Below are 19,917 nucleotides of genomic sequence, written 5' to 3' on the forward strand. Positions count from 1 at the left end.
TTGCTAAAAATATGAAAGACTCAATAGTCATTCTCTTTTTTTACTCTTAGTTATTGGAAATATCTTAAAAATCTATACTATTCTTGGGTGTGATAGCTTAGGAGTGAATATGATTTGAACTTAATTCATGTTTAGAAGGCCCTAAAGTAAATTGCTTGAAGAAATTAGATCCCAAAGTTTCTAGCTGGAAAATTTTGAAGTATATCATCAGTGTGTTCATATTCAAGAGGAGATAAAATAAGCCCAACTAAAAGAATGGTGGGCTGACTGAGATGACAACTGTGGATTAAACATAGGTTCTGTGAATTAATTAATTAATTCAATTTTTGTGTTTTTTAGCATTCTTAGAAACATCTTCATTACAAGTGTTCTTAAACACTTCTCTACATGCATTGCGGAATGGGTATAATTTCAATTCACTGACATTACACTGTTCTCAATGTGGTTTGCAAGTTCTTATTTTTTTTAATGGCAATCATATTAAAACATATAAATGTATGAAATTAACATAGTGTACACCTTGAATTTACACAGAGTTATATGTCAAATATATTTCAATTAAAAAAAAGCATAAGTTATTTTTAAAAGGGCTATCTTGTACATAAATCTTGACTCAAACTTTGGTGGAACTAAGGTACCTTCTTGGGCAGTGGAAGGAATCCCAAGATGTGAAATTCCTTAAATAAAATTTATTGACTTTAAATAATTTCACCTGATGTTACACATAAAAAAAAAACTTTACACTTAAAATATATATAAGTCTAGAGACTGAAGAATATTTTGACATGAAGCACTCACCCTTGACTTGAAATTTGATATTGTTAGGGGTAGAATTGTGTCCCCCAAGAAAAGAATATGTTGGAGTCCTAATCCCTAGTACCTCAGAATGTGACCTTATTTAGAGATAGGATCTTGTAGTGTAAGTGCATGATAATCGGCTTTTTTGATTGTAATGTGAGTGCATGACATTAAGCTTTAGATTGTCTAAGCATCCATTTCAAAGACGTCCCTCTCAAATAAACTCATTGTCAGCTACACAACTAGATAAAGAGCCAGACTGCCCTGTCCATGCAGTTCCCCTTTTAGAAAGCCCTGGTGACCTATAGCTGACCATTTGAATGACCCTACGTTTCTGTTCCTGTGCTTTAACCCCTCTCTTAATGTTTTAAATTCATCAATAAAGAGTGAACTGGTAAAACCACAGGCACCCCACTCTTGACGCCAATAAAGTTAGAACTCCAGGTCCATGAGCTCTCTCTCTCTCTTTACCTGTGACCTCACTGTGTAGTCCTGGCTGTGCCATGTACCCTCCATGACCTATGAGTAATAAACCTTTTTTCCAAAGTCCCCTGATGATCGTTGCTGAGGTGTGTCTTGTAATCATAATAAGAACAACAGGATCTGTCCAGCAACAACATTGGCTCCAGTGGAGGAAGTGTCTGTGAGGGCTCTCTACAAGCAGTATGACTCAGTTGAGAGCCCCCAGGCATTCTTAGCTGATAGCATCACCATGATAGCCTGAGACCAACACAAATCAGGTCTTTACAGAGGTAATCAAGTTAAAATGACACCTTTATGGTGAGGTCTAATCCAACATGACTGGTGTCCTTATAAAAAGGGGAAATTGGACGCATATAGACACACACACAGGGAGAAAGCCATGTGAAAATAAAGGCAGAGATTGGAGTGATCCATCTCCAAATTAAAGAATGCCAAAGATTTTCAGTAAACCACCAGAGGCTAGGAGAGAGGCATGAAACAGATTCTCTTCATAGCTCTCAAAAGGACCTAACCCTTCCAACCCTTTTATTTCAGACTTTTAGCCTCCAGAACTCTAAGATAAATTTCTGTTGTTTAAGCCACCCAGTTTGTGGTACTTTCTTATAGCAGTGCCAAGAAACTAATACTGATGTTCTGACCAGAACATCTGGATCTGGATCTTTAAAGCATAAACAGGATGGTAGTTACATTGTTGTTCTGCTGCTGCTGTAATAAATTAACAATCACCTAGTGGTTTAAAACAACAGAGATTTATTTTCTTACAGTTCCGTAGGTTAGAAATTGAACACAGGTCTCACTGGGTTAAAATTAAGGTGTCAACAGGGCTGTGTTCCTTTCTGGAGGCCCTAGGGGAGACACCACTTCCTTGGATTTCCACCTTCTAGAGGCTGTCCACCTCCCTTGGCTTGTGGCCTCTCAACTCCATCTTCAATGCAATCAATGTTACATCCATTTGACTATTCTTTTATTGTCATATCTCTCTCTGATTTTCTTTTCCTCCCGCCTCTTCTACTTTTAAGAACCCTTATGATTCATTGGGCCCACCTGGATAATCCAGGATAATCTCTCAATTTTAAGGTCAACTGATTAAGAACTTTAATTCCATCTGTAATCTTAATCTCATTTGCCATGTAAACTAATATTGTTCTAAATTCCAGGGATTAGATCATAGGCATCTTTAGGGACTGTTATTCTGCCTACCACAGTACACCTCAGTAAATTAAATGAAGATGCAGGAAGTTTCTTGGCATAAGAGATTAGAAGACTCAGATTTGTGAGAATGCTAGAATCTAAGGCCAGAGAATCCACAAACTGACTGTTTTCTGGAAGGGCCCAGAAAATGCTCCCTTCACTAATACAATAAAAATGTACTGGTACAGAGAGCACAAACATTTTTGAGAAGATTCATGGGATTAATAGATAAAGATTCTCCCCTAGAACTTTGTTGCCTTGTATTATTAGGAATGGTGGGATTCTAGAATAACAGGTAGCAGCAGTCAATAACTGCTAGAGGGAAAGTGGATACAATTATCGAGACAGCAAAACTAAAGTGCAACGAGGTGCATTTTCTTGTAGGGCTCTATACAATGGCAAATACACTACAATGTTTCTAGGGACAAGATGGATAGAAAGCCAACTAAATGGATAAACATACAATTAAGATATTGCAGGACTTGAATAACAGCAATAAGAGGAGCTGAGAACAGTAATGTCAGTCACCACAGTGGAAATTTGTGGTCCCTGACCCAGGGCCAGAACTAAATGAATTTTCAGAACCCAATGATTGAATGGTAGGTTGAATCTCTTTGAGGAAGGACCCCTGCACTGAAAATATATAAATATCTCTTTGATCCTCCCCCCAAAGGACCTGTAGTGCCAGTGTAGCTTGTGTAATAGAGAAAGGGGGATGCCAAGACTTTTCAAGTATTGTTAGGTATGAGTTCAGAGCTAACAATGATACCTAGGTACCCAAAATACTATTATGGTTCTCTCTCATGTAAGTAAGAGATTATGTAGGCCAAGTGACAGAGATGTGGCCCAAGTACATCTGAAAGTCTGGCTAATGGGGTATTAGACTCCACTCAGTTTAGTTTCAGTTTAACCCAGGTTGTTTCCCAGTCTTTTAATGTACTTGAAGCTGGCACAATTATTATTGGTTGTTATCCTTTGGAATAGTGCCCATATGATAGGAAAGACCAAATGGAAGCTCCTGAAGCATTCCTTGATCCCCCAAAAGACAGTAAATCAGAAGCAGTAATCAATCTTGGAAGATATTGCAGAGAATAGTGCCAGTATCAGAGAAGTGAATAATGCAGGGACAATAGTCTATGTCATCTCTCTCCTTTATTAATCTGTCCAATCATTCAAAAAATCAAATGTACAATCATGCATCACTTAACGATGGGGATATGTTCTGAGAAATGCATTGTTAGGTGATTTTGGCATTGTGCGAATATCAGAGTGTGCTTACACAAACCTAGATGGTGTAGCCTACTGCGCATTTGGGCTATATGGTACTAATCTTATGGGGCCACCATTGTATACAGGGTTCGCTGTTGACTGAAACATCCTTATGCAGCACATGGTTGTATTATGGTGAATGATGGCAGGACTCCAATCACAGACTCTGAGATGACTCAGTTCAATTGTACACAGCAAGTATAAAAGGTACTGAGTGACTTATCAGAGATTCAAAGAGATTTTCACCCTGGTCTACCTTTTATTTATTGGATATTATAGTATTCAACAATTCTGAAGTTCTGTAGATTGTACCAGCATGAGCTGGTCAAAACTTGGCCTGGAAGTTCAGAAGGCAAATGGATGGATGGCAAAACGATGATTATGACTCTCATATCACTCACCTCTGTCAAATCAATGCCTCTCTCTCAACTCACACATGTGGCCTCATAGGAAGTACTCTATGGTCAACTGACACATGGTCTCGTTTACAGACAAGTCACCACAATGCATTGGTACTAACCTGAAAAGGACTACATCCATTAAACCCTCTTCAATGGTGGCCTTGAAAGTAAGTAGTGTAGGAATTTTTTGCCAGTGGTCAAAGCCCTGAATAATATACTTGTTTTCCTGTTTGTATAGAGGGAGAGGTGTCTTGTATTATAGATATACATTGTCTCAGGAGAAGTGGCAAATGCCTTGGTTGTTGATCAAGGATCTGGAAGGTAAAAGACTAGACAAGATGACTTTGGAAAGAGTTATGTGAATAGACCTATTCAAGTGGGCAACACCAACTAGAAAGCATCTACAAGCAAGTAGACTTTAAATATCCAGATGACCAGGATGAACCATACTCTGATATAAGCCAATCTAAGGATATCCCAGTGATGGCACAACAGGCACATGAACACAGTGCCTATAGTTGCAGGGGTGTAGGCAATACCTAGGATCATTGATATGGGCTCCTTATCATAAAAGCTGACTTACCTTCTGCTAGTTCTGAGTATTGCTTCTGCTACCTTCTCCTACATCTGCTATTCTGAGATAAATACTTCAGATATAGATTTTCCTTTCATCTCCAAAGTGACTTTACCTACCTAAACATTTGAGGGCTCTCAGACTGATGAATTAACATAATATCCCATAAACATTGCCGAGGATATGGCACCTATTTGTGGGAAAAGAGATGTGACTATGTTCTCATGATCTCTGCATTCACGGATTTTACCCTGTAGCCCATCACCGATAAGCAGCCAGCCTGATAGAAGAGAGAAAAGGCCTATTAGAGTTTAATTAAAGAACTAGCTGGAAGTCAACGCTGTAAGAAGTTGGGATTCTGTCCTCAGGATTCAGTATACGCATTGAACACTGAACCAATGTCCAATATATCATGTGAGGTCCCTATTTGCCTAGTATACACCATTCTTAGCCATGAGAAGTAAAAGTAAAGTGTTCTTCACTATTAACCCTCCCAGGAATCCACTTTAGAGACTTCAGCTTCACCAGAATACAGGTCCTAGTGTCTGGAGAGGAAAACATATCTCCTAGGGACACAGTGAGAGTCCTGTTGAATTGGTATTGCCATTTTGTGCTCCTTGTGCCAGTCAACCAGCAGGCAAAGAAGAGTTACTGTTCTGGATGGGGTGTTTGATTCTGATTAATGTGAATGTCTAGGGTTTGCTACGGCAGATCTAGTACATGGATGACTGTATCCAGAACACAGAGAATTCCGTACAGTGTGTTTTAGCACTTGCATACCCAATGATACTGTAACTGGGCAATTGCAACAACTACAGCCCAATAAGAACAAGAGAACTAAGGAATAGAACTCTTGGAGATAACGTTTTCAGTCACTCCCCAAACAACCCAACCAAATGAAGTGCTGGCCAAGGGTGAGAAGAATCTAGAATGGGTGGTGAAGGAGAGAGATGTTCAATCTCAGTTGTGGTTCTGGGAACTGCTGCAACAGTAAGAAATATATCTTAGTTCTGTATCCTTCTTTAGGTCTAGTTAAGAAAATATGACCAGCCACCATCCTCATGGGGATTCTGAGTTACTACTTCCCAAACTTTTGGCCACATGCTCAATTGCAAACACTGCATGTCACCACATTCATCTCATCTCACACTGCCAGCTGCTGTAACCTTCCCTGGGAGAGCACTATTTTCTGGCCTGGACTCCATTGTATCTGCTGTACTAAGAACACCCAAATCCAATCTGACAAGACCATGGAGGCTCGTTTGTCAGTTCTCCTATGGAAAGATAGTCATGGTGCTTTATTCTGTAAAGGGGCACGTTATGTAACAATGCTTATACTATTATCCCTTTCTGTGAATAGAAACACAATATAAAATAGAAAGTATATGTGGATATAGGTGTACAACTATTTTTTAATGGAAGGAATCATAAGAAGCCATTTATAGGGATTATCTTTTCAGGAGGGGATGGGAAAGAGATGATTTGATGTTATTCTTGTTGTACATCTCTGAAATGTTTAAATTTTCAAAACTTATTCATGTGTTCTTTTATATTTTAATGTAAATAGGTCATCCAGATGGTGACATTATGCACCTTTTTAAAAATTTTTATTCCATAGTATTATAAAAAAGAAATCCTATAGGGGCCGGCCTGGTGGCGTAAGGGTTAAGTTTGTGCGCTCCGCTCCCGTGGCCCCAGTCTGGCAGGTTCGGACCCCAGGTACAGATCGACGCACTGCTTGTCAAGCCGTGCTGCAGTGGAGTCCCATATGAAGTAGAGGAAGATGGGCACAGATATTACCCCAGGGCCAACCTTGCTTGGCAAAAAGAGGAGGATTGGCAACGGATGTTATCTCAGGGCTAATCTTCCCCACAACAATATAAATAAATAAATAAAAGAAAACCTATAAATGTATATTTAAAACATTGAAATTTCTGTTAAACATGGTGAATTATCCATGAAAAAGTATTTCCTCTCCGTTATAAATTCTCACTAAAATAAGAGTAAAACAGAAAACTATGTATTAATCCATAAAGACAAAAGGAACTAGACAGGAAATACCAATTGGTGAAAGATTTTCACACATTTTTCAGAACATAGAGAAGAGTGTGAGGTAGCTAACTTAGCAGAGCGAGACTAGAGATAAACAGGATAGGATAGAGAGAAATAGCAAGCTAGTTCACCTGCAAAACTCCTGAGATGCTGAAAGCTTAGAGCCTCAGGTTCCACAGAATGTAGGGGTGAAACATACATTGGATTACATGAGGATTAGTTTATTTCCCCAGGTCATTTTCTCCTTAGCCAGGTGACATCACCTTTACACTATCCCACTAAAGACTGAAGATTTGTTCTTTAACGAATTGAGCTGAAGCATTTCTGGTGTCACTGTGGAGGGCAGCGATGGAGCGTGCATCAGCGTATGCTGGGATTAAATGCAAATCCACCGCGTGGACCAGGAGGCTCTTCCTCCCACTGCCCACAGGGCGTCAGCAGCCAGCACTCAGCGTGGCCCCGCCAATCCCCGCTGCCACACACAGAGCCCAGGAAGAGGCAGAGAATTTTATCAGGAGAAAGTATACGAGCCGTATCCCACTGACTAATAACCCACAAATTAAGCCCCCAAATATGCAGTTCTTGCCACACATTTGGAGATTCGAAATAAATTCATTTCCTCAGCTTAAACATAAACGGAGAGTGTCTGCTTTCAAGTAGGGTGGCAAGGTTAGTGAATGGGAAGATAGATCAGTAGAAGCCTGTCTTTGAATGAAAGCAAGGAGACAATTGGATTGCTAGTCGAATTGGGTACATTGGGTGCAGTTGCTTCTCTATTTTCCTTAATAATTTAGCTCTTATCCTAAACTTGCAAAATTAAGGCTCTGTAGTTGACCAGACTCATCTTCCTATATCTTCCAAAGGTTAGTGGTCATCTATTAATAAATAGTTATTAATCTGTTAATACCTATGTAATCCTAAGAGTCCTTACTTCACCCTTCATGCCAAGCAACCAGACATTGTATCTCTGCCTACCACGTATTATGCAGTTCTCCACAGATTGTTTAGTGGATGTTCATCTTCCAAACGCTCCTTGTCATTAAAGAATGGTGGGAAGAATTTAGTTGTTTTATGTCTTGCATATCATCATAAATTACAATTGGTATTTTAGAGATAATGACTCAGGCACTGGAGGTCATTCAGGCTTATTTAGTTATTAAACACAGAGAATGTATAATGTTTTTTGTAATATCAGGTTAATAATAAGGACTTTCATGACTTTAGGATAAACCAGAAAGTCATCAGAAGCTCAGAATTCTGGCAGACCAGATTCCTGTAATATCTGGTATTCTCTGAGCTTAGACACGATTCACCCTTTTTCTATTAATTTCCTTTTTTTACTCCCTGTGGTCTTTGTTTTCTCTGGTTACCCAAAATGTCTGCATTCACGTGGCCCTAGGTCGTCAAGATACAGATTCCTCTTCACATGTCCTACAATATTCTCCCTCCTCCCTCAAGCCTGCCGGGTTCCCTATTCAGAATTCCAGAGAGGAAATCTGAATAAGTTTGCTTGTGTAGTGGAGCCAGCTATACTAAACTCAGGTCACTGGCCAATTTGTGGAGTAACTGCCTTACATCAGGTGTCACCCCTGGTGCCATCTGCTACGATTTAGGAGAAGGAGATAAAAGGGCAGTGGGATTCAAAACATGGCAACCTTTCATGTTTGTTTAGCATGGACTGTTAGCCAAGCTTGCTGACAAAAATGATGAAAACATTATAATAGCTATCAAAAATTTACTTAGACATTTTAGGTAAATTTGATTGGTTTTCTTTTTGTTTTTTTTTTTTCCAGCTTTATTGAGATATTATTGACATACAACATATGTAAGTTTAATACATACAAGGCGACGATTTGATATATATATATATATTGCAAAATGAGTACCACGATAAATTGAATTAACACCTCCATCCCCTCACATAATTACCCTTGTGTGTGTGTGTGTGTGTGTGGTGACAACATTTAAGATCTATTCTCTTAACAACTTTCAAGTATATAATACAGCATTGTTAACTACAGTCACCATGCTGTACATTAGATCTCCAGAACTTATTCATCTCATAACTGGGAAAATTTTTACCCTTTGACCAACATCTCTCCATTTCCCTCAACCCCCAGCCGCCGGAAACCACTATTCTACTCTCTATTTCTATGAGTTTGGCCTTTTTTGATTTGCATATAAGTGAGAACATAACATTTATCTTTCTTTGTCTGACATTTCATTTAGCATGATGTCTTCAAGGTCCATCAGTGCTGTAGCAAAAGGCAGAATTTCCTTTGGTTTTATGGCTGAAATAATATTCCATTATAGATAGATAGATAGATGCATAGAGAGATGGATGGATATAAATAGATAGCTAGATAGAGATATATATCTCACATTTTTTTTATCCATTAATCCATTAATAGACACCTTGTTTCTATGTCTTGACTATTGCGAATAATGTCACAATGAACATGGGTGTGCAGATATCTCTTCGAGATAGTGTTTTCATTTCCTTTAGATACATACTCAGAAGTGGAATTGCTGGATCATATGGTAGTTCTATTTTTAATTCTTTGAGGAAGCTATATACCATTTTCCATAATGGCTATACAAATTTACATTCCCATCCATAGTGCACACGGGTTTCCTCTCCTCCACAGCCTCACCAATACTTGTCTTTTTCTCTTTGATAATAGCCATCCTATTGACTTGTTTTCTAAGCACAATTCATTTCCTATTGAGTTTCTAATATCCTTTTTCCAAATTATTTTTTTGCAGTTTTATTGAGAAATAATTGACATACATTACTGTGTAAGTTTAAAGTGTACAACATGCTTGTTTGATTTACATTATTGTGAAATGATTACCACAATAGGTTTAGTTGACAACCATCATCTCATATAGATACAGTGAAAAGAAAAGAAAAAAAATTCTCCTTGTGAGAAGAAATCTTAGGATTTACTCTCTTAACCACTTTCCTGTATATCATACAGCAGCATTAACAATGGTCATCATGTTGTACATTACATCCCTAGTGCTTATTTATCTTAGACTGGAAGTTTGTACCCTCTGACCACCTTCTTCAAATTCTTGCCAATTTTTTTTTTTTACTGAGTTTAAACATCTCAGAAATTGAATATCCCTTGGATTTGAGAAAACTATTTTGAAATTTCCCCTCTACTTTAAACTTATTTATTTTCCCCCAAAATGGATGCTGTTGTACTGTGACCAATATTCTTTGATAGCCTTCCTAGATAAATCTAAGGCTTCAATGTATTTATTTGAAGTTACATTATTCCTCCTCTTCCAAAGCACACTCTTCTCCAGACGACCAGGGGATGTCTGTCTACAAGGTGTTAATTGCTAGTTCAAGAATGGTGGTATGCCCAAATTTGCTCTGTGCATGTATTTTTTTATTGTGAATGATATTTTATTTAGTCATTTTTGTTTAAAACTGAAACTTGGAATTCAAAATTAACATTCTTGCCCATGAGCTTCTTATAGATACCAGAAAAATTTCAACCTTGTGCTCCACATTGTTCTGCTCTGCTTTATCCAAATGAACTTTACAAGCCAGCTGCCATCCAGTTTCATGTGAATTCTCTTGCCCACAATTTTGCTTGAGAAGACCATGTCCTCCAGGGTAGCATCGTGGAGGGCTGTCAGAGCGTGGCTCCTGGAACACTTATGCTTATTTTTTTGTATGCCTTTTTTTGAGATGGTTTAGGCAGAATTCTCCTCTGAGCAATACAGACAGCGTGCTTCCCACTGTGTTCCCAAGTGGGTCTACTCAGTTCCACTTTGGTGAGGAAGTGATCAGACTCCACACCAGTGACCAGTTCCAACCCCTCCTTTTGGAAAGGTTGCATATTTTTAGGACTGTTAAACTGAGATATTTCAAATGTGATGGGTTAATGTAGGAGGGCTAGGCTGAACAAAAAGGGATCTCTTGTCTCCTCAGTTTTCTTCTGGGCTATTCTTTAGTCTTAGTGTCCAAGAATTCTCTTATTACTAGCTCCCACATCAATGCTCTTCTGTATCCCACCCGTTAATGTTCATGTTAGTTCTTCATTTCCCATTAAGCCTTTCCCTTTCCCATCCATCTCCCTTTCCCATTCATCCAGTCCATTTGGCTCAAGGAAAGGAAAATCTGACCACAAACAGGCATCAGGTAAACATACTCTTATACTTCGGTGGATTTCTTTAAAATCTTTTTTTTTTCCCGTGAGATAGAAGAGGGAAAAATAGTACTCAAGTTACCAATGATAGAAAAGAGTGGTAGAGAAATGCACACAAAACAAGTAGATTTTGCTATGTAACCTTCCCACATTAGTTTATCTACAGAACTGTCCTGGCCAACTAGCATTCTAACAGTCTCTGATCTACCCTTTGTACATCTTCAAATCTTTCATTTACTTGCCATTCTGACAAGTTCTTATCATATAACATTTTAACTTATTGATAAATATAAATCATATTTTTTTTTTTAAATCACTTGGCTTGCTGTTTTAATTGTTTTTATACTCTTGGGATCATCCAACTGTGTCTTTTACATATATAAGGAGCTTATTTGAGGCCCAATGTTGACATGTTATCGTATATTTACCAGTACATTGTATTTGATACACTTGGGTTATTTTTGTCTATGTGTCTGTGTGTGCCTAGACTACGTGGGAAAATAAATCTGTTTTCTTCTAAAATCCCTCAGCAGTTTTAAAGAAAATCATGATAGAGTTTCTATCACTTTTAACTTTTCTACAACTTTTAACACTTGATTTAACCTTTAATCACATTTTGAAATCCCTTTTGACAAGTAATTTAAGGTAGGTAAAATATATTACCGTATTTACAGTCCCAGGGTTTATGGTAGGAAATCTTGGGGGGCATTTTGGAACTATGTCTACCATAGTGATAAAAGAGTTTTGAAAATTCATAGCTCTGCTAAGTTTAGGTATAGTGATAATAAATCTAAAAGTAAGGTTAAACTAAACTAAACTTAGATAATAAAGTAAACTTCTAAAACTAAACTAAACATCTAAAAGCTAAATAGTTATTGTGAATGTTTTAGATTTCTATTGCTGCATAACAAATTATCTCAAAATTAATAGCTAAGAAAACACCCATTTACTGTCACAGTGCTTCTTGTCAGGAGTTTGAGTGAGTTTGTTTCTGTCATTGATGAGGCCAAAACCAGGATCTACTGGGCTGGGCTCTTATCTGGAAATTCTGAGAATTGCTTCCAGGCTCATTCAGGTTGTTGACAGAATTCAGTTCCTTGTGATTGCAGGACTGAGGCCCCAATCTCCCTGCTGGCTGTCAGCTGGGGGTCACTCTCAGTTCTAGAGGACCTTCTGTCTTCAATCCAGCCATGGTGCATTTAATTATTCTTGTACTTTGAATCTCTCACACTTACTCTTCTGTTACCAGCCAGGAAAAATTCTTTCTTTTTAAAGAGCTTATGAGATTCGGTAGGATCCAAATATATAACTCAAAGTCAACTGATTAGTAACCTTAATTACATTTTTGAAATCCTTTTTGACATGTAATTTAATATAGTTGTAATATATTACCATATATTACCATATTTACCGTCCTAGGCGCTAGGGCAAGCAATCTTGAGGGTATTTTGAAATTATGTCTACCACGCGATAAAGGAGTTTTGAAAAATTGTAGCTTTAACACAAGAATCAGAGGATGTCTAACTCCATATTTCTAAAATGAGGATAGTTCTACCCTTCCTATTAAATATGCCACTTTCGCTTCCCCTACCAAAATATTATCCATGGGAAAATATGATATTCTCTTAGGCAAGGGGGAGAGTCTTGGGGGAAATAATTTAAGTGACATTTTATATCAATTTAAACAATCATTGAATCCAACTAAATACATGATCTTCCTCAAATATCTTCCACAATCCATTCAGTTATAACAAATTGTCTACATGCATGAACATGTAAATCCTGTGGAGGAGGGCCTAAAGTGGGAACTGAAATTTCAGTTTCACATAGTTTTGCATCATGAGCTATTGTCTTATTTTGCCCTTAAATATCATTTACTTCAGTCTGAAAACTGTGCTCTGAATGCTTTGTCTTTTAAATATTTCCAAATTTCCTACACTAACTTCCTTGGAAATTGCATCAGAGAGTTTCTAATAATAATATTAATCTACTACTACTAGCAACAATACTAATTATAATAATAACGGAGAATGCATATTACTTATGTGTAATAACATCCATATTTTAATTGCATTTATAGATGAAGAATCTGAATTCCAGTGAGACAAGTATCTTGCCCAAAGTCACAGAGCTGGTTACAGGCACATCTGGAACTCAAACTCAGACACTCTGGCTTCGGTGTCTGAGGTGGTGATCAATAAATCATCCGGGACATCTGGCAAATGCATCTCACATAAAAATGCCTCTTCTTCTTTTGAATACTTAAGGTGTACACCTAATTAGATCTTGACACTGCTGCTATGTTGCATCTTTTAACCATCTTCCTGTTACCATTCACATGCGCACACACATGCATGCACACAAACACACAAGTACGCACACACACGTTTGAAAATAATCATTCCTCCTTGCAATGTTTCTGACATAAAAAACACAAAAATTAAATTGTTTAGGCAGTGAAAAACAATTATAAGTGTAGTTCAAGAAAAGTTTAAAAAAATAAATCTTTTGAATTGTATGTTACTTTGCCATCATAAAATATATGAAACTATGAAAGTATAAAATTTATGAAACTATAAAAATTTCAAAACATGAAAAGTGTCTTAGTAATTTATTTTGTTGTTTCTATTGAAGTTCTACCATGAATGGACTGTATAATTTGGAGAAAACCAAGATGACCCTGAAAGTCAGGGGTTGAGTATTTTTTTCCCGTTTTGTTCCTTCTTAGAGGTTGTGGTAAGACAGGGTGAACATTGTGTCCTGACTATCCCTTTTAGGATGCTGTCCAGAGTAGATTTTCTTAATGAACTTGTTGTAGCAGAGATGAAGATTTCAGATAATCAGAAGTTTTAAATATGGTGGCATTTCTACTGAGTCCACTCATATCAGAGGCTGTTATCCTTTCGTGCAACAGACCCTGATTATTCAGCATCCTCTGTTACAAATTTATTGTTTTCTTCCATTAAAATTATAATAAGAGCCAGTATTAGTTCAGCCAAATAAGGAGCCATGAAAAAGAGCAAATTATGAACTTGAGTCTTTAGTAATAACAGCTATCAGATTTAACAGATCATCTTGGAGTTTATTTAAATCCTGTCAGGATTATGAAAGTATAACTAGATTTTTAATGCTGATATAAAAACCAAATCCAGAGATAGGTGTAAAAGAACACGCGGATATTGGTATAAACGTAGATGCAGATATAGATGTGTTTTCTGATTCCTTATGTCAAATATCTCCTCCTGGAGGAGTAGGGGGGTAGGAAATGCATGTGTCTAGTTATGTTTACATTTTTTAAGACAATTGATGGCATCTAATGCTTAGGGACTAGCATCTATGTCTACATTTACTGAAGTAACAGAGGAAATAATGTGGTAAGTTATATGATTTATTAAATTCCAGTAAAGGATTATGGTTTATATTTTATTTTCTTTAATTTCATTCATTATGTATTATATTTTTCTTAAACCATATTACAAAATAATGAGTTTCTAAAATAACTTTAATTACAGAATTAATACTGAATGTAGTCTCTTTGATAAAGAAATCAAGGGGGCCCGTCCCGTGGCTTAACAGTTAAGTGCGCACGCTCTGCTACTGGCGGCCCAGATTAGGATCCCGGGCTCTCACAAACGCACTGCTAGTCCGTCCGTGCTGACACGGCATCCCACATACAGCAACTAGGAGACTGTGCAACTATGACATACAACTATCTACTGAGGCTTTGGGGAGAAAAAGGGAAACAAAGGGGAGAGGAGAATTGGCAATAGATGTTAGCTCAGGGCCGGTCTTCCTCAGCAAAAAGAGGAGGATTGGCATGGATGTTAGCTCAGGGCTGATCTTCCTCACAAAAAAAAAAAAAAAATTTATAAAGAAATAAAAATATTGTATAACACTAAAATCCCCTTTGACTATCACCCTTTTTGTTTCTGAGAAGTAAATCTTCCCTTCCACACCTTTTCCTGCTAATTTGTAAGCACAGAGGTTTCATGGAAACTATGTGTGATTTTTTTTTTTTTAACATACAAGTTATCACACTGTGATTATCTTTGTACACTTTATTATATTTTCCATTTAAAAATATATCTTAGTGGGGCCGGCCCCATGGCTTAGCGGTGGAGTGTGCGCGCTCTGCTGCTGGCGGCCCGGGTTCGGATCCCGGGCACTCGCCGACGCACTGCTTCTCTGGCCATGCTGAGGCCACGTCCCACATACAGGAACTAGAAGGATGTGCAACTACGGCATACAACTATCTACTGGGGCTTTGGGGGGAAAATAAATAAATAAAATCTTTAAAAAATATATATATATCTTAGTGATGTGTATTGTGGTAGATATGCCACATGGATCCAACATTTAAATTTATGCCTAGTTTTCCATTACAAGAACATACCACACGTTATTTCCATTCCATGGGCAGGAATTTAGATCATTTCCATTTTCCAAATTTGAATGTCTGCCCTGAATGTATTTTTGTATGCTTTCTGCAGTAGTTTCACTGGGTCATTTACCAAAATGGTATATGAACAGGCTTTTTAATTTTATTTTTATGAAGTTGATGGGTGGGAATAGTATCTCATTGTTCTTTAATCTGTTTCTGATGAGGTTGAGTATTTTTATATATGTTTTTTGATAGTAGTCATTTCCTTTCTTTATTTTACCTAGTCAACTATTTTGCTCTTTTTGAAAACTGGGTTACTTATTTTTACATTATTGATTTGTAGCATTTATATTTACTCCCAGTTTGTTACTTTTTAAAATACTTTGTTCAAATGAAATTTTGTCATACAGAAATTTTAAATGTATTATATTTTTTCTTTATGAATTGTCTTTTTGTGCTTTGCTTAAAAATTTTTCCCTACTCTATGCTATAAATCCATGCTAATTACTTCTGAAATATTTTTTGTAGTTTTGTTTGATACATTTGGTTCTTTAAATCATCTGGAATATAATTTTTTGCGCTTTGCGAGGTTTTATTTTTCCTCCAGAGACAGATGCAAAGTCTTAACATCAGTTGCTGAAAAGTTTATTATTTCACATCAATTTGAAATTTCAACTTAAATATAGGATAAATTCCGATATATGTCTGTGTTTATTTATGAGTCTCTTCATTCCAGCAATCTGTCTTCACGAACAACTCTTCAATGGTCATAGTTTTATAATATATTCCAATTCTAAAAGGTATGTCAATCCTTTTCACTCTTTCTTTTACAAAGTTAGCTTAACTACTCTAGATATTAACTGTTTCTGAATTTTTGAATCAAATTTTCAAATTTCATGAAAAGTTTTTTCAGAATTCCTTTTTAAGTATTGTCTGAACTGATTAACTTGGGAAGAATTTACATCTTTTCTATATTGATCCCCTCTACCCATAAACATGGTATATCTCTACCTGTTTCAGTATTTTAATATCACACAATTCTATATTCAAGGAGGGAATTCATTTTTAAGGACAAATAATCCACAGTTAAGAGAATCTTTAACTTTTTATTTTAAACAAATCACACCACAGCTCAGAACCATCGCAATTAGAGTTTTGCTTGTGTGACAGTGATACTTCTAGAGATTTTGCATGAAATTAGACCACAGGGTGTTAACTTAGGGGTCATGGATGGAACGCAAATCAAAAGTTCGTGTTCTTCCTTAAAATCCTGTTAAAAATCTCTTTGTATGCCAAATGTGCATTTTTCTAATACAATGTAATGGGAACTCACATGGAGTAAATCGCAGTGTTCAATTGATGTTGTAACTCTTCACAAATAGGCTGACAAAATTTATCAATGTGTAGCATTTGTCTTTTTATAAAACTAAGGCTTGAGTTTAGCAGTTTTGTAATACATCTTAGATTAGGTTTCGGAAAGGAAGTAAGAGATGTAGTGTAATATTTTGCACCAAAGAAATGTTTCGTTTTTAACTAAAATATTCCAGGACTTAGTTGCAGGAGTTATAATCAGCCTGGCAAAGAAAGAAAGTGGTTCAGTTCAAAGAGATACAAGGTGCTGAAACAGATCAAGTGAAGAAGACTCTCTGGACGCAGTCTGCCCCTCCAAGGTTGCTGTCATAAAAGAATGTGCCAGAACATGTGACTAAAAGATATGAATGATTAGAACTCCTGGGTTAGGTGGGAAGTGACCCGGGAAATAAGGTCAATTCCAGGAAGCCGTAAACGTACTAGAAGCCCATACAATGGAGCAACACTTTTCCTCAAAGATCTGCTTGTTGCTCTTTCTCTCCCTCCATTGTTTTTAATGTTCGTGAAATGGTTCTAAGGGCACTCTCTGAAATTGTCACCCAGAGGCCAAATATTTAGAATTATGAGCTCATTGAAGTCTGATGACATTACTGAACTTTTAGGAATTAGCAGAGATTAAGTCCCTGGGAAGGACTGAGAATTATAATGACCTTCCGGCCCTTGAAGCAGAGAGCACCTCAGTGCTGTTTTATACATACCAGAGAGTCAAGCATCACTCTTAAAGTATAATTCTGAAATTGCTTCTCAAAATTGACCTGAAAAAGAACATTTCATCTTTTAAGTATTCATCTTGTTATTCGTGGAAAGTGAGAGAATTTGGAACTCAGCATAATTGCAATTAATTGGTGATGTGTGCTATCATTGTTACTGTATGTCTGCTCTACAGTACTCTACCTGTCGGTAGAGATTGTATGTATTTTGTACACTGCTGTACCCTTAGCACCAATTATAGTGATACGCAATCGATATATTTTTATTGAATAAATTAATGACTTTTTAAATAAATCAATAATTTCAAAAAGTCGAGTGTTTCAGGTATATTAACTTCCCCCTCCACATAATCAAACCCACAGAAGCAATGGGGCATGAAAATGTCACAGAATTTATCCTCCTGGGACTTTTTAGTGATGAGCATGAGAAGGTTGCCTGCTTTGTCCTGTTCTCACTTTTCTGTATCGCAGTTCTCTCAGGAAACCTGCTCATTCTTCTCACCATCAGGGGCAGCCGCCTCAGTGAGCAGCCCATGTACTTTTTCCTCAGCTACCTGTCCTTCATGGACATCTGCTTCACGTCCACGGTGGCCCCCAAACTGATCACAGACTTACTGGCCGAGCGGTCGACCATCTCCTACAACGGCTGCTTGTCCCAGATGTTTTATGCCCACTTCTTTGGTGCCACTGAGATCTTCATCTTGGTGGCCATGGCCTATGACCGCTATGCAGCCATCTGCAGACCCCTTCACTATATGGTCATCATGAGCAGACGGGTGTGCTATGTCCTTGTGACGGCCTCTATTATTGGAGCGTTTATCCATTCAATCCTGCATGTACTGATTATTATTGAACTTCCCTTCTGTGGCCCCAATCAGATAGACCAGTATTTCTGTGATGTCTTCCCCCTGCTGAAGCTGACCTGCACGGACACCTGCCTGTCAGTCATCACGATCATTACCACCACAGGGGTGCTGTCCATTTTGACTTTTGTTGCCTTGGTAATTTCTTTATTTATTTATTTATTTTTTTTTCCACATTTTTTTTGTTTATTGCAGTAACATTGGTTTATAACATTGTAAAAATTTCAGGTGTACATCATTGTACTTCTATTTCTGCATAGATTACATCATGTTCACCACCAAAATACTAATTACAACCCATCACCACACACATGTACCGAATTATCCCTTTCACCCTCCTCCCTCCCCCCTTCCCCTCTGGTAACCACCAATCCAATCTCTGTCCCTGTGTGTTTGTTTATTGTTGTTATTATCTACTACTTAATGAAGGAAATCATACGGTATTTGACCTTCTCCCTCTGACTTATTTCACTTTGCTTTATACCCTCAATGTCCATCCATGTTGTCACAAATGGCTGGATTTCATCGTTTCTTATGGCTGAGTAGTGTTCCATTGTGTATACATACCACAGCTTCTTTATCCATTCGTCCCTTGATGGGCACTTAGGTTGCTTCCAAGTCTTGGCTATTGTGAATAACGCTGCAATGAACACAGGGGTGCATGTACCTTTGCAAATTGGTGTTTTCAAGTTCTTTGGATAAATACCCAGCAGTGGAATAGCTTACATCATCATCCTGTCCACCCTGAGGACCCGTTCCTCGGAGGGCCGCCGCAAAGCCGTCTCCACCTGCAGCTCACACATCACTGTTGTGTTCTTGTTCTTCTTGCCCCTCATCTTCACCTATGTCCCCACAGCTGATTCTGTCAGTAACGACAAGGTTTTTGCCCTGTTTTACACCATGATTGCCCCCATGTTCAACCCTCTCATCTACATGCTGAGAAACACAGACATGAAGAATGCCATGAGGAAAGTGTGGTGCCGAGACAAACTGTTTGAAGGGAAATGAGGCCTCTGGTGTTCAAGCCCTTCGGTAAATCCTGCTCTATCCACAAAATCATTAATGTCAACAAATACAGCAGGTACAGAGACGTGGTGTGCTGTCATCAAAAGTTGCAAGCCTTGAAGAGAAAAGGCCCCTCAGCCACTCTCTTTCTGTTGCTTTTCTTAGACTGTATAGACCGGGAGTGGATCAGATGATCTCCAGGTCTCTTCCAGCTCTGACGATTTGGAATATATGCCTTACATTCTGGACCTTACTGTTTTTTATGATCCCTGACATAGTGGACATTATAGCACTTTTATCAGGGCAAATTGTAGAGACTGTATGGTTTGGCAGTTGTGCCCTGCTTTAAGAAACAGATATCTTGGCGGAGACACTTCTCACAGCTAGAGTCCTAAGCACTTCCATATTTTTGAGGTTTCCATTGCAATAAAAAAATAAATGCCAAAAATTTTACGTGTAGTATATTTTGATTCTTTATATTAACATCATGTTTCTAAAATAGTGCAATGCAATGTGTTATACTACTCACACTTTAGTAATGGCAGTTATTGTCATTAATTCTTAGTACCCTGTCAGTGGTGTATTACAGTACAGTCTGCCCTCCATGTTTGCAGGTTCCCCATCTGCAGACTCAACCCACCATGGATCCAAAG

General features: G+C 37.7%; 1 protein-coding gene across 1 annotated transcript; it reads left to right on the forward strand.

Annotated features, from left to right (window-relative positions):
* Window positions 1-17,764: 17,764 nt before the first annotated feature.
* Window positions 17,765-19,267, forward strand: LOC131395704 (olfactory receptor 4P4-like). The gene is made up of 2 exons (XM_058527543.1): window positions 17,765-18,404; window positions 18,981-19,267. The coding sequence occupies exons 1-2, from the start codon at window positions 17,765-17,767 to the stop codon at window positions 19,265-19,267; spliced, it is 927 nt and encodes a 308-aa protein (XP_058383526.1).
* The last annotated feature ends 650 nt before the right edge of the window (window positions 19,268-19,917 follow it).

Source organism: Diceros bicornis, chromosome 31 (assembly GCF_020826845.1).
Source record: "Diceros bicornis minor isolate mBicDic1 chromosome 31, mDicBic1.mat.cur, whole genome shotgun sequence".
In the NCBI taxonomy this organism is placed as follows: Eukaryota; Metazoa; Chordata; class Mammalia; order Perissodactyla; family Rhinocerotidae; genus Diceros; species Diceros bicornis.

Bases quoted from the DNA above. Each gene is read 5' to 3' on its own strand.
- LOC131395704 (XM_058527543.1), top strand. From the start codon at position 17,765: ATGGGGCATGAAAATGTCACAGAATTTATCCTCCTGGGACTTTTTAGT. The intron at 18,405-18,980 runs CTTTATTTATTT...GCAGTGGAATAG, and splicing joins TTTTGTTGCCTTGGTAATTT to CTTACATCATCATCCTGTCC.